At 31.7% G+C, this 14,777-nt stretch overlaps 1 protein-coding gene across 3 annotated transcripts in view; it reads right to left on the bottom strand.

Annotated features, from left to right (window-relative positions):
- The window catches only part of LOC119839986 (rap1 GTPase-activating protein 1), a 207,741-nt gene that overhangs the window by 120,139 nt on the left and 72,825 nt on the right, over positions 1-14,777 (bottom strand). The window contains exon 1 of one of the 3 annotated variants that reach the window (XM_038366463.1): positions 1,731-1,963. The exons of 1 other annotated variant lie outside the window; for it this stretch is intronic. Coding sequence is in view for 1 of the 2 variants with exons in the window: in XM_038366466.1 (XP_038222394.1) it covers positions 1,731-1,756 (26 nt within the window). In the remaining variant the exon portion in view is untranslated. Of the gene's footprint in view, positions 1-1,730; positions 1,964-14,777 lie in introns of those variants that run through there. One more of the 3 variants, XM_038366466.1, reaches the window with a different exon arrangement.

Genomic DNA, 14,777 nt, shown 5'->3' with positions numbered 1-14,777 from the left:
CCCATTACCTAGTCTTGCAATTCGTAGGAGATTACTCGGTTCTTGTTAATTAACACGTCCCTACTTCATTAATTTATATTAAACTGGATAATTATAAAATTTCTTGTACTGTCATTTTGACATTCACCTAGCGTGCTGTAATTTGTATCTGTGGATCACGTGTAACGTTATGCATTATACGTAACAACATTTACGTGACATCTCAATGTTGTTAACGATTAATTAACTAATTATTGGTGGTAATTAAATATAAGAGAACATAAGCTTATCTATTTTGTGAGGTAGCAATTATTAATTACTCGATAATTTATATTTAGCGACGAAACTATTAAACAATGAAACTATATTTTATATCACGATTACGTCCTTGTCTTTACGTAATTATAGCGTAGAATGTAAGTTACAAAAGGACGTGAAATTCTTTAATGTTATAGCTGTGTTATCATTGATTGATGTGCCCATAAAGTTTTAATAGTGAATTATTTAAAATTTGATAATTAACTCGAAAACAATATGCAAAACAATACATTATCTTATAGCTCGTCCTTGAGGAAAGTGTTCAAATAATCAATTTGAATAATTTAAAATGAATTATGATCCATTATATTCTGACAATAAGTTAAATCTGTATATTTTACCAACTATGCATCTGTCATTGATTGATTCGAACATGCAGGGGGCATTATGCACTGTGACCGATGACTCTGATGACAGATGGTAAAGATCATTAGCCCACTTGGTGTACTGTTTGTTATTTTTAATAGTGGGTTTTGACATAACAATAATATTGCCCTAGCCGCAAACGTATGCAACATTGTGGTCATAGGAAGCTGGAAGAACAAAAACGGTACAGTAAAAATAAACGAAGATTGGTTAACTTGTCTTATTCTAAGCAATCATGTTATTCAATTGCAATGGCCAGTTAATGAATTAAATCGAATAAATCTAGTCATAATTATTTGTTAAATAATTGCTCTGCATAACAAGAATTATGTAAAATGTCAAGTGCCTTCAAATAAAGTTTGCGTGGTTTATTGTGTAAGCAATTCGAAAACATGAACCCACTGAGGTAGATAGGCTTTGTATCAAAATGATAATATATTATTTTACAAGTACCGACAGTTTAGCTTGTACTTATCACCATTTATAGCATTTATCTAGGCTTATACCTATCTACTTCAATCTCGCTGGGCGAAATTAGATTCAAGGTATAGTCATGATCTAAATTGCAGTCGCTACAAACTGCATTTTGTAAATAACTGCACCTAACATCACTTATGAAGACAGCTCATTTAGCTAGCCACTGTTAATAATAATTCATTTAACGGATTAATTAAATCAACGTAACATCAATAACTTTAATAAATCATTTCAAAAATTGAACAATATTTATGTTATGTGTGTATACATAATGTTAATATGATTACCAAACTATTGAAACGTAACGAATAGTGTAACGTCTGCGATTAGATAGAATGTAGACGGAAATAAATAATTAACATTCGCCGAAAAGATAGCAAGATGATAACAAATTACGATACATAATATACATAGAAATAAACATTAAACGTATAACAATTCCATTGTATGTCAGGCACAAAATAACTATATTTACAGTAATTATCACCAGGGTCCGTATATGTACCTTATGATGAAGTATCATATAATATAATATAATATGTAATAATAGTACTAACTACTTAAGATACTTATTACAAAAAGTAACTTACCTATTAAAAACACCAACAATCACCATAGTAAATAATCCAAATCTTTCAATAACAAACAGCAATATCCATCAGTGTAAATACAATACTTTAAGTCATTCCAACTATTCACATTTTGTTTTGTAATCTTTATAAAATAAATAAAACGTTTGGACACGCGCACACTTTTGTCCGCTCACAGAAGAGCAAGCGACACACGCTCCTCGCAACGGTTAAACACGAACTAAGCAAGCTTTGTTGATTTGCAGCCTGCAACCGCTGCTCATTGGTCACTGCGCTCGCGCCGACAGAGAATTGAGATACAACTCGACGGCGCATGTGCAATGTGCGTCACATTTGAATTTCGAAAACCTCTACAATCGTAACCGACCGCAATGTTCTATAATATGGGTATTATCGGCATTAACAATATGTATATATGAATGTCAATAAATGCCGTAGAACAATGTTACACTATTGTCAGAAAACATGTTTGGCATACATTTATAAATATTACAGTTCCTTTAAATTTCACAAATCGAAATATCTTCTATCAAATTACCACTAACACAAAATTTCCTTTCTGATTCCTGTAAGATGTTTTCGTAGCTTCACCATATATCAACTCTCGAGGAATGAAAGGGACTGTGATTTATAAACCCCTGTGTAATGTATTCCGACTATATAACGGGTATCATTTGTCGTGCGTTACTCACCTGTGTACGGATGCTACACAACTCCTCACTCAGTTTTGTGACGCATACTAATGTTCCCTTATACTCCAGGGTCGGGACAAATACCGATATCTTTTATAACAACCTTGACTACGATGTCAAGCTAGTGGTCCTAAAATTAACGAGAAACAAATGATCATCTTATGATTGGTATTCAAATTTCGTGTTTAATATTTAATAGATGTTAATAAAGAAAAACGACGTACAAATGCAGGACTTGTGAGTTGTGGGCATTATTGTCGCTCTAGAATTGGCCTCCTTAGCCATGAACGACGAGACGATGAGTAGTAACCTATACATTTAAATTAATAAGAAAATTTAACAAGAATAGTATGAAATTATATACTTAATATGTTATAGATTAAATAGGTCAACAACTTTAAATGCACATTTATAAATCAAAGTCTGAAATCAGTGATATTACATGAAGTACAGTACAATTACATACAGTGTTTGATTAGGGATCTGTTGTTGTATTTAAATCAATCAATTACTATGTCATTTTGACATTCCCATACCATAGTCAGGTTTAAACTAATTTGTCATTATATACTTGGTCGATGCATATCCAGCAGCTTATTCACAGAAATCTGTTAGGAATCGAATCGATTCAGTAACGGCATAGTTTAACATAATAACAGTAACGGTTTTGAGAACCATTACATCCCTATTATAGTTCCAATGGTCTATTTCTGTATGCAAAAAGTTGTACAATGGTCATTCATCAAGTATATACTCTGTTGTTATTGTCACTTTTCTTTTAACACTTATAAGTGCGAGAGTGTTTCCTAATGCGTAGACAATATAAATTAAGGCATAAGCCATAGAATGCAAATACTTTGACGTCTATTCTATATATTGATACAATTCACAATTTCTCGGAGAGGAAAGTCAACGTAACAATTTTAAAGGAGACCGAGGAGTGAATCGAGTGACAGTTCTATATCCTCTTTAAGTCAGTTCAACAATATAATGTGACAGTATTATGTTATAAAGAAACCTCTTGAAATGCACTTATCTTCGGAAGAGGTTTACCCACACATATTATTTAGTTACACGAGTTTCTGTCAGTGAGTTTTTCCGTGTTAAACTAATATATATTTTTCGGGCTATTTTCATATTTAGTTCGAACGCCATCGGAACCTTTCCTTTGTGAAAAGATGTTGTTGGAATAAAAAAAATGCATTATCGTTTTAAATCGGACAAAAGTTTTTATACATTTATATTACGAACAGTATAATGATATGAGACAGGACAAGCTAACATCCTGGCTTTAAACTTGTTAGTTTTTAATCCGGAAATCTCAGAAGCTACAGGAGTTGGACCCAAGTTCCTTTAGAGACGACGAGTAACAGTTATACTGGTACCTGGTTCGTGTTTATTATCTCGGTAAATTAGTTCTCGTTGGAGGTGTGTCATTTATGATTGGCTTTTATTTGATCTAGCGGTCCAAGGCGATGCTTTGTTAGCGGAAGACGGTAGTTTTTAGAACTCACTTTATCATCAAATTACTTCTGTTAGTTTCCAGTTAAAAAAATCGCAGTTCTTAGTATGTTATTGAAAGGAAAATAAATTATTACTTCATCATAGAATGAAAAAACGTGTTTTTAAATCTTAATTGTTTAGAAATAAATATGAAGAAAATGTGAAAATAAAACCTTCCTTAAGTTATAAAGTAAGTACGTAAAATTTTTCATATCTAAAACATTAGTCAATTTAAAAGGGTCGTTGACATTCTCACTTCACCGCACTTAAAATACCTGGCGGCACTTTTGTTTCTTATCGAGATTATACAGCTTCCTAATTGGGACCGATAGTCCGATTATAAGTTTAGGGGACGTCCTGGAGCGAGGAAATCGGGGTCACTGTGCTAGTACGCTACCACCTGTGTCAGTTCGCTCAGAGCATTTTAGGGTAAACCCATTGTTACTTTTCTATAATTGGAAACGATAAACGTAATTGTAAAAGACAATAGAGCTGGTCTTAAGCTATAATAAAAGGTCTTATGAGACCATTTGTAATGACCCATTGCGTGAACCGTTGTGATGGTATAACAAATGGTAACAAATGTTAAGAAAAAGTACAAATAGTATGGGAATATTTAGAATTGTTTAGCTCAATAATTAATTGCATTTTTATTATAATTGCGTTTTATTATTACAATAATGAACTGTTATATTCACTGATTCGCAGTGATTTAAGTTCTGAGGGCAGGTACAGTAGATCATAATATCAGTTATATATAAACAGATACATTATTAATATGCACATAATATTATGTACTGTTTGACAGTTAACACATAGCGTATATTTATCTCGAATTTATTTTCTTTCCCATTGTGTATGGAAGTTTCGACACAAACTGTCAAATTTGAAAGAGGGTAAGGAATGGGTATTCTATGAGGCCATGTACTTATTTTAGATAAATGTCATTCTGGTACTTATATCATTATGAAGTAAAAAGGGCTAGTTAAATTATAATAACCTGACTACGCAAAACAACATTACCTATACATATATTTGATATATGTATAGGTAAAAAAAAACGAATTTCGATTCAACAAGACTTTCATTATAAAATAGGCTGAAGATATTTGCGTATTTTGTTTAATTAATGTAATAATAAGATAATATTTTATGTAAGTGAGTCACATACGAATGTAGTTTAAACCACAAACTACTTTACTTAATTTATGACGTCAATGGACGTACAAATTATTGTGAATCATGAAATTATAACGTAACAAAGTAACTTTCAACACAACATAATATATATACGTGTTACTATAGACGGTTTTTATTATATTTCTAGATTTAACATCTGGTAATCAGCTAAAAAGATTATAAGAAGTTGCAAACAAATAACTAAGATCAATAACCTTGTATCCATCTTTTAAACCTGCGAAGATTACAATTACGTACAATTACAGGGGCCCTTACAGGTCATGGTCCCTTTAACAAGCATCTCTTTAACTTAGGGATTACTGACAGTCCGTTATGTAGAGCGTGCATGACGACTGAAGAAACGGCAGCCCGCGTGATCATGGAATGCACGGCGGTCGCGGAGTACAGGGCAAGGCATTTGGGTTGTCCTAGGTCCCTCCCTGAGGTTTTCAGCAGCCCACACAAGCTGCTTAGCTTCTTGGAGGAGCTGAGATGGTTCCAGGTTTGACTGGCTACCCCCCTCCTTTTCTTTTATGCAAAATAGGCGCTTGACATCGAGTTGCGGAAAACGAGCCCGTATTATTATTATTTTTATTAACCTTGTATCCAGACAAAAAAAGAACAAATCAACAACTATCTAGAAACACCAGAATCGAGATTTTACCTTGTCTAATCCTAAAACTAAATATATCTCCACTCCGGAAGCAAATCAAGCCGTCACCAATCAATATAACGAACCTCATTACGTTACGTCAATTTATGGCTGCAGCATCTTTACTTTGCACACACTATTTTTATTCGGAAAGAAAAAAAAATACATAGTAAGGAAAGTTGTCCTTATCAGGAGTAGTTACCAACCTTTTAATTTTTAACGGAGTAAGATATATGCTTGCAATTAAATCGTACATATATACAGACAATCAGAAAAATGACCCTCATAGGAGGCCTGTGACCCAGCAGTGGGAACATATATGGGCTGATGATCATCATCACCATCATCAGAAAAATAATACATACATTAGCGCATTAATATAATTATGCACAATTAAAACAGCGCTTAGCGGCGCTTTAAAATTAGCTTTTATGATGATCGTGTGAAAGTTTTTCAAAATGCGACTGACAAAAGTAATGAATTACATAGATTATGAGGGGTTTTCATTTAACTTAGTTTACCGCAGCCGATACGGCCATGGTCATAAAAGAGTTTGTATATAATCATCATAGCAAAACAAACAATTCCAAAGTATGGTTCGTTAAAATGTGTCTTTAATAGAACGAAAACGGTGTTTATTCATGCATTTGTGCACAGTATGTGGGGGCGAATATTGCGCTATTTCTTATCTCGGATATTGTAAAAATGCAAATAAAATGCATATCGTAATATTATGCACACAACGTTGGTATCTTACAGCGCTTCACCGCTTACATAGATATGGGCGACCAGATAATACTTTGTACCCAGAACACGTGTTAGTCCTGATTAAAACAAACAGTTCACGAGAAACTTTATTGTTACCAGCAAATTCTCTTCGGAGCGGGAATGATCTAGATTCAACCGTTGCACGTGTTTAAAACATAAACACAATTTAGTAGTAGGTACGAAATAATTCATTACAAAGGCAACAAGAAATTATTTAATAATTATTAAATCTCATATCTCAACATTAAAGTGCCTGTAAATTTCATAAAACATGTATTATTATCTTCTTTTTCATTCATTTTAAACAAAACACAAAGAAAAAAAACACAGAGTATATAACTGTCGATATGAAAAATAATATTAGAAATAACAGAAAGACGACGCTGTGAAACAATCTTGCTACAAGGCCATGCTATATAATTATGACTGAAACTTGCAATGACCGTATACACTTATCATAAGATCAAATGTACGAAATTCATTTCTACAAAGGCGTTGACCTTATGTTACGTATTTTTGGATCTTGTGCAAACAAGCCTCAAAAGGGTCACGACACACTTTGACCTATTATTAACTACATGGGACGTCAATCGTTACTAAAATTATATTCATACGTGGATATTAAATATAGCAGAAGGGTATTGCATTTTATTATTATAGCTGACCCAACGATGTTCTATTCTGTGAGAATTTCATAGATTATATTAGTAATAAGCCCAAGATTGATAGTTTGAATTATTTTCTTTTCATTATTAATACGTTCGATATTTCGATGTTTGTGTGGTGGATACCAATAAATTGTTTTAAATAATTTGCAAATACTTTTTAATGCTTTTATTAGCTTCATCTACATGTTTATTTGTAACAGAGTCTTCAGGATCGCTGACAAAACAATAATTTTATGAGAGAATCTTGTTTTTCAGTTTTTTTTAAACTATAAATATACTTAGTTTTAATTACCGTTTCGTTACCGTGCCGTGGTATAAATTGTATACAAGGAATTACAAATAATATTAATTATTAAGGAATGATTGGAATTAGCAATATTCCCAAAAGAACAGCTTTCAACTAAATACTGAAGCATTTAAGTCCATTCCAGTTTTCCATCAACGTTGGCTAAGTTACTTTATTGGGTTCATTTAGATTGCAGACAAATTATTACCCTTATTTTCATGCTCCTGTAATTCATCTTCTTCTTCGACACTTACCTGTAAAAAGAATAAAAAATTATGAGTGTCTTTAAAATAGAAAAATGACAATTTGTAAATTAAAAACAAATAGAATTAATGTTGTCTGAATAACGCTTTTTCCAGTTTTTGATGCGTATAATAGTTATTTCTAAAAACTTTATGAATATCTCAGATAAACATAGTGTCTTTTTTCTTCTTTATTATAATGGTGTAGACACGTCTAAATATATATAACTCAAAGATGACTGACTGACATAGTAATCTATCAACGTACAGCCCAAACCACTAGACGGATCGGGCTGAAATTTGGCATGCAGATAGATGTTATGACGTAGCCATCCGCTAAGAAAGGATTTTGGTGAATTCCTTCCCCAAGGGGATAATATAGGGAATTAGTTTGTACCATGAAAATTTATTAAGACCGTGCAGGCGAAGTTGCGGACAACAGCAACAACACATATTCGTTAAAGAACGTAATTAATTTCATACAGATACCGGCTTTGGGTTCCCAAACCTCAAAAATAAACAAACATCCGACCTCATTAGCATCCAGCGCGTTCTCAGATAAATCCTCTCTGCATAAACCATTTGCATTGTCAGCCGGTTTTTGCACGACACCTTACAAGTTCAATTGTGATCAACTTGTTTCAAATCTCGTTTGATTCCATTCCGATGAGAGCGTGATCGAGTTTGACTTCATCCATCATGTGAAATTAGATTTTACGTGGACGGGTTTGAGTGAATTTAATATTAGACGTGTTTTTGCGTGCATCCGACGCCACGGTTATCCGTGAAATGCGTAATTGGTAACATACTGACATAGTTTTTGTGATTTAATTTTTTATTAATATATATAATAGAAGAATTATCACTGAACTGGGAAGTAAAATTATTCTAGGCTAAGTAGGGGTTGCGATGCGAAGCAGAAGGTTGAAAAACGATGATTTAAGTCGATTAAGTGTTTTTGAGTTTCACATGTGTCAAAAGTCCTTGAAAGTATTCAAAAACTCGCAATTTTTTTTGGAAATATGGGAAAATTCTTCAAAATGAATATTAAAAAGTCTTTACTTTTTATTTAATCCAATGAGTCTATATTTAACAGGAATCCGAGGCTGACCATATTTAAAAAAAAAGTAATTTGGTCTCAAATTTGAAATAAAAAGGTCCTGCAAAATGAGGTCTATTATCAAATTTCAAATTCAGAACGTTTCTGAGAAACTACTAGTTTTTTAAGTGAGTACTAACGCTACGAAATTCGTTCCACTTATTAATTTAAAGCAATTCATATGCTGCCTGAAGCCACATAATTTCGTACAGTCGGCAGGTATGGGCCAATACGCAATAATTATTGCATTTATGACGATCCGAGAAGGCAACATGATAAGCATATTTTAGCTTGGAGCGCGCATGCCTTGTTTAGAAACAACAGCCTGTAATTGCATCGATTATTGTATAATGTAAAATGTTTTATAAAACGCACAATTATATTATTAGTCTGTCGGAAAGTGGTTGGCTGGATAGTAGGTCATAATGAATTTGATGAGAAGAGAAACTCTTTTAATTAGTTAAAGAAAAATACTTTTGAAAACACATATAAAAACTCATTGCATTTTAATATTAGGTTATATATATTAACCAAAGTAATATAGATCATTTACAAATATTGCATTGGTCTAAAATAAAAAATTACTAAAAAGAAAGCATTTTTTACGTATATCCATCTCTATGTTATAATAAATGCTCCTCATCAAAGTACCTCGCACTGCCTTGAAGCTAGGACATCTCCATTCGAAACTAAAAAGGGATATAGCTATATAAGAGCACAATCAAGTGTGCTGTTATAAATTCTAAATTACAGTCCGACGGAAGCCTTCCAGCTTTATAGAAAATACGCGGAATTCGTGGTAATAGAACAGACTTAGCGAACTAGATATGACTATAATATCTCATAAATCATAATCAATATCAAATATGTCGTATTCCCCTTATAATTGAAAAAAAAAAATAAATCGTTCTATAGTTGATCATAATGGTAATCACACCTCACACTAAAATTATAAATGTGAAAGTTTCTTTGTTTGGATGTTTGACCGTCAATCACGCTGGAACTACTTAATGAATTTTGATGAAATTCGGATGTAGATAGAGTATAAGCCGACTTGGGAAGGATACTTTTTATTCCGATTAAATGCTTCCTTGGGATATAACTGGTATCTTGATATCCGGGCGGAGCCGGGACGAGCGTCTAGTACAATATAAAATAGACTGAACCTTTTAATAAGAACCTTCTAGAAAATTAACTAATATAATAAATTTTGTGTTCTGTCAAATCTTATAATGTGTAGTTTTAAATACATAGATGTTGCAACCAAACAAAAAATATTGTTAACAACTTCGCAGTGTTTAATTTAATTTTTAGTTTTATAGCATTGAAATGCTTTATAAATGAGAAATTTTGAAAGAATAGAAAATATTTGATCACGAGGCAGGATTCGAACCTGCGTTTCTTGCCTAACCTTAGCACAACTTCGCAGTGACCAAAGAGTTTCTAGCATTCTTTAAATCTGTTGTCAAGTTACGTAGCTCCCTACAATTTTAACGATATAACATTTGTAACATTACTTACTTGGTGCGAGCATTTTGTTATTTTATAACACAATAGGTTATCCAGTAGTATCGTGATTGTGAATTGTTTTGTTCAAATACTTCCTTCGAAGATAAAGAACGATTGAAGAGACATATCTCTATTTAGATAGCACTAATACATATAATATCCATCCTATCACCGTTAAATGGGATATAATGGGTTATAATAGTATCGAAGTATTTTAGATGTATAATAATATAAAAAAGTCTAATTGCTATTAAATGTCCACATATATACAAATATATCTAAAGTATGTTTTCTTTTTACTGCGGTTTTACACAACACATAGGTAATTTCAAACAAAACAGTATCACACACACAAAGAACACAAAATCGAATAAGAAAATTCTATATTCTGTATTAAATACGTGATCTCTGGTCATATTACATTTTAAAAAGGGTTGTCTTAAACTTATTACCCCTTTCAACGATGCATCACAATGCAGTGCCTGACCCAGTAAAGACGTTCCCACAAAAACACAATGTACCACAAAAGGATGCTGTTATTCACACAGTTAACTCTATTACATTACTTTATCTGAACGTGTACTTTCAGTGAATACAGGGTGTTTCAAATGTGGAAGAATTTGAAGATAATTTACGGAGTGATGTAAGGAGTCATTTGTGTGATAGGAAAATAAATTATCGTTATCTAAGCTTAATCCATAATATTAAAATATCATTACAGTATAAAACTACAACTCTATACGATGTACGATGGTAATAAACTACATTGCATTAGAATGAACATTTATGCGATTTTTGTCAAATGGAATTAAGCAAATTTTATAGAAAAATTTAATAATAAACATTATTTTTTATTTCGTTACAAGTAATTTATTGGCAGAATTCCAGCTGATTTAAAAACATATTTACTTCAAGAGCAACATGGAGTAAGAATTTCTTACATAGTATATGCTAGAACTTTGATATTTGGTGCATGTGGTACATAGGTACTTTTTACTTAAATAAGAGCACCCTGTATCTGAAGATTCCAGTCCAGAGCAAGGTGGCGCATAATACAAGTGTTGAACAATATTCATAAAGGGGACAAAGGTAGCAAAACAAGAGAGCAATAAAACCAACCCCGAGTGTCATTGACCTCACTGTGTGTTTAGGTAACGTCCACTTGCATAATATTGTTGTATAATACTGCATTATTGCATTTTATATTACACTTTAGATTCATGGAGATTTTACGTGTACTCAACGATTCGAGTATAGTAAGGTCAATGGCCTCTGTGTGTCTATTTCGTATCAAATTTCAGTTCAAAAATACGTTTTACTTAAAACTCCTATTTGCATTTTGCATGGATTGTTTTATTTCACCTAACTCTAATATTAACTTTAAATACAAACGTTTATTCTTAACTAGCTTTTGTCCGCGGCTCGCATATGTTATTTTGGAGTTTGATAGAAATAATTATATATATTAACCTCTTGAATCACTCTATCTATTAAAAAAAAACCCATAAAAATCCGTTGCGTAGTTTTGAAGATTAAAGCATACATAGGGACATAGGGACAGAGAACGCGACTTTGTTTTATATGTAGTGACTCGGATTCTTCATTTGCGAATGATCTATGACGTCACAAAGTGGCGCAGAAATTATCCTATATTGAACTAAGATGGCGATTACGATTCAACTGTCAATTAGCATATAATGAACATTGTATGTTTTATGACATACGAATTAATTTTTAAAGCAAATAATTAAAGGGATTGCTATATCTATTATTCTTATAATAAGATAAAGTATATGATAGAGCAATTTGAATGAAATTTATGATGGTTCCCGCTTCTCCTTAATTAAGTCTAAGGCAAGCCATAAGTTGTACTATTTAGTACCTGTATAAATTAAGCTGGTGTTGGTTGAAGTAACTACCACATAATATAGAACGAGCGTGACCCTAATTCCTGGAAGTAAATGTTGAGTGAATTTTAAATACATGACTTTACTAATATAAGTATTTTACATTCAATTATTTCAACAAAGAAATGTTACTAATGGATACACATGAATTAAATGAAAAGTAATTATTAATTCGTTTACGAAATTAATTATTGATAGTAAAACTTTACTTAGGTATTTTTACAAAGATACAAGTTTATGGATAGATACTCATAAGAAACAATTTTTTAATTGTTAATGATGTTTTTATTTGAAATTAAATCCTTCTTATTCTTATATTGCTTAAAAATTTATTAATGGTTAAAAACAAAAAAAAAAAAAATACACAAATCGTTAAGTCTCCACAAATCGCAACCTAGATCTCACATTCTCAATGAAAAGCTCAAAAATAAGTAGCATATGTGAAAGTATATCCTAAACTCGTTTTTAAACATCTTTTTATAGCAACTGTATATGGACATTTACTGTCAATGTCTATATAATACCACAGATAACATAATATATACCATACATAATACTCAAAGAGATAAAACGATCCGTTTTAAAATACTCGAATCTTTAATCTTCTTAATCGAGCATTCTTGTCTTAGACATCAAGCGTGTTTCTTTACAATAGGCTGTCGAAGCATTGTAGGCTCAAAATGAAATTCCTATAATTCTTTTTTTTGCTTACTTACTTCTTTATCACTCAGTTGGCTATGGAGATCAGTACCTATACGTTTCAACATGAGTTTTGTACTGTTATTATGGAGTTATGAAAAAGCCGAATAATATATTGCATTTAAATTTTTTGGATGTAATTAAAATTGAGACAAATTTTCGAATAATTGAAATAGAAGACGGTAGCTTCCTTCTTTCTTCATTTTAATGTTTGTTTGTAAGTTTGTGTGTTTGTCATTGAGGAAATGGAATACAACGGAATGATTCAATGTTTAGACATAAATAAAATTAAGATATTCAGCATATCAACGTGCTATTTATCCGTATAATTCTAAACATCTGTTAAGTGTTAATTTGTATGCAACTTGAGTCCGCGATAAAGTATTACATTACGCTGACCACCAGATCGAAAACGAGGGTTGGCCATTCAAGTTTTTAAATTAGGGTTGATCCCTAAGCATTGAGATTACTCGAAAAGCCAGATTACGCTGGCTTAATAGCGGATTTTAAAATGAGACATCAAGGTTTTAAATAAACGTGAGATGAATTTATAAAATGGCAATACATGCAATTAAAATCAATCTACTTGTTTAAGCACTCGCTATCTTCTTGATATTTTCATATAATTTATTTAAGGGGTAATGTTCGTGAATCACGAGAAAATTACTTAGTTTATCGTATTATGGTAACTATGAAAGTTTCAAACTAGTATCTTCTCTTATTACGTTGTATTTTTTAATTTAATTTAATAAATAGCTTATTAAAAGTTTTGCAATTTTAGCAAAAAACGCATAATACATACAAATTCTTTGTATTCTATGTCTATTGTGTTATTTTGTTAATTATTTTAGTAGCAAAGAATATGACACATGCATGGAATTTGATTAGAAGCACGTAAAAAGGGGCTCGAGAGTTAACTATAAGAGGTAAAATCAAAGGGTTAAGAATTTAGATTGGATAAACCTTCTTACATTGAAATAAGGTCTATAACGACTTGATTAATGAGTTAATGATTTCAAAAGATTCGTATTACAAGAAGCAGTTGAACGACCTTTTGAATTAGATTGTGATTAATTGTTAGAATAACATTTGGCAATGACTTTAATTTGTAAGTCGATATAACATCAAAATTATGAATAAAAGTGTAGGAATTTTGTTGTTTTTGCTATAAATTTTTATTTCAGTCCTAAAATATATCTTCATTGTGAGGTTTTGTGACACAGAGCTGTTTCTAAGCAAAACATACGGCATGACCTTAATATTTTCTTATTATGTCATTAAATTATGATGAATGAATAAACGTTGTTTATTTTTTTGAAGGAGCATTTAAGACGTTTATAATCATTTTATGTAACGCAAATATAAATTCTATAATTCCAACGATATTATGCTATTTTATTAATTTAGATTATTAATTATACATACATATAGTACATATAATTATTATTATATTACAGAAATTCACTTAAACACACACGGTATACATAAAATTGGTAAAGAACTTAGAGTAACGTTGTTTCTGAGCAAACACGTGTTATTCATAAAAATAAACTTATACATAAAGTCTATTGTTACGATTATTATATCATTAGAATTTAGTATAACAAGAGACGGGTGCGTACAAACGTCGCGTATAGGCCATAAGAAAAGACTTCATATTTCACGATCATCGTTATTTCTGACTGTAGGAATAGTGCACATAAACTGAAAATTAAAGCGATCCATGTAAACGATGTAGGGCAATAAAAATAACGCCCGAAATGTGCCCATTGAGGCAATAAAAACGGTACTTATAATACGACATCGTACAAGCGACAGCTCAAATTGAAAGGTCGACACTTTT

The sequence above is a fragment of the Zerene cesonia genome, chromosome 5 (assembly GCF_012273895.1).
Source record: "Zerene cesonia ecotype Mississippi chromosome 5, Zerene_cesonia_1.1, whole genome shotgun sequence".
Taxonomy (NCBI): Eukaryota; Metazoa; Arthropoda; class Insecta; order Lepidoptera; family Pieridae; genus Zerene; species Zerene cesonia.
The sequence above is the reverse complement of the archived record's forward strand: the minus strand, read 5'-3'. Positions and strand labels throughout refer to the sequence as shown.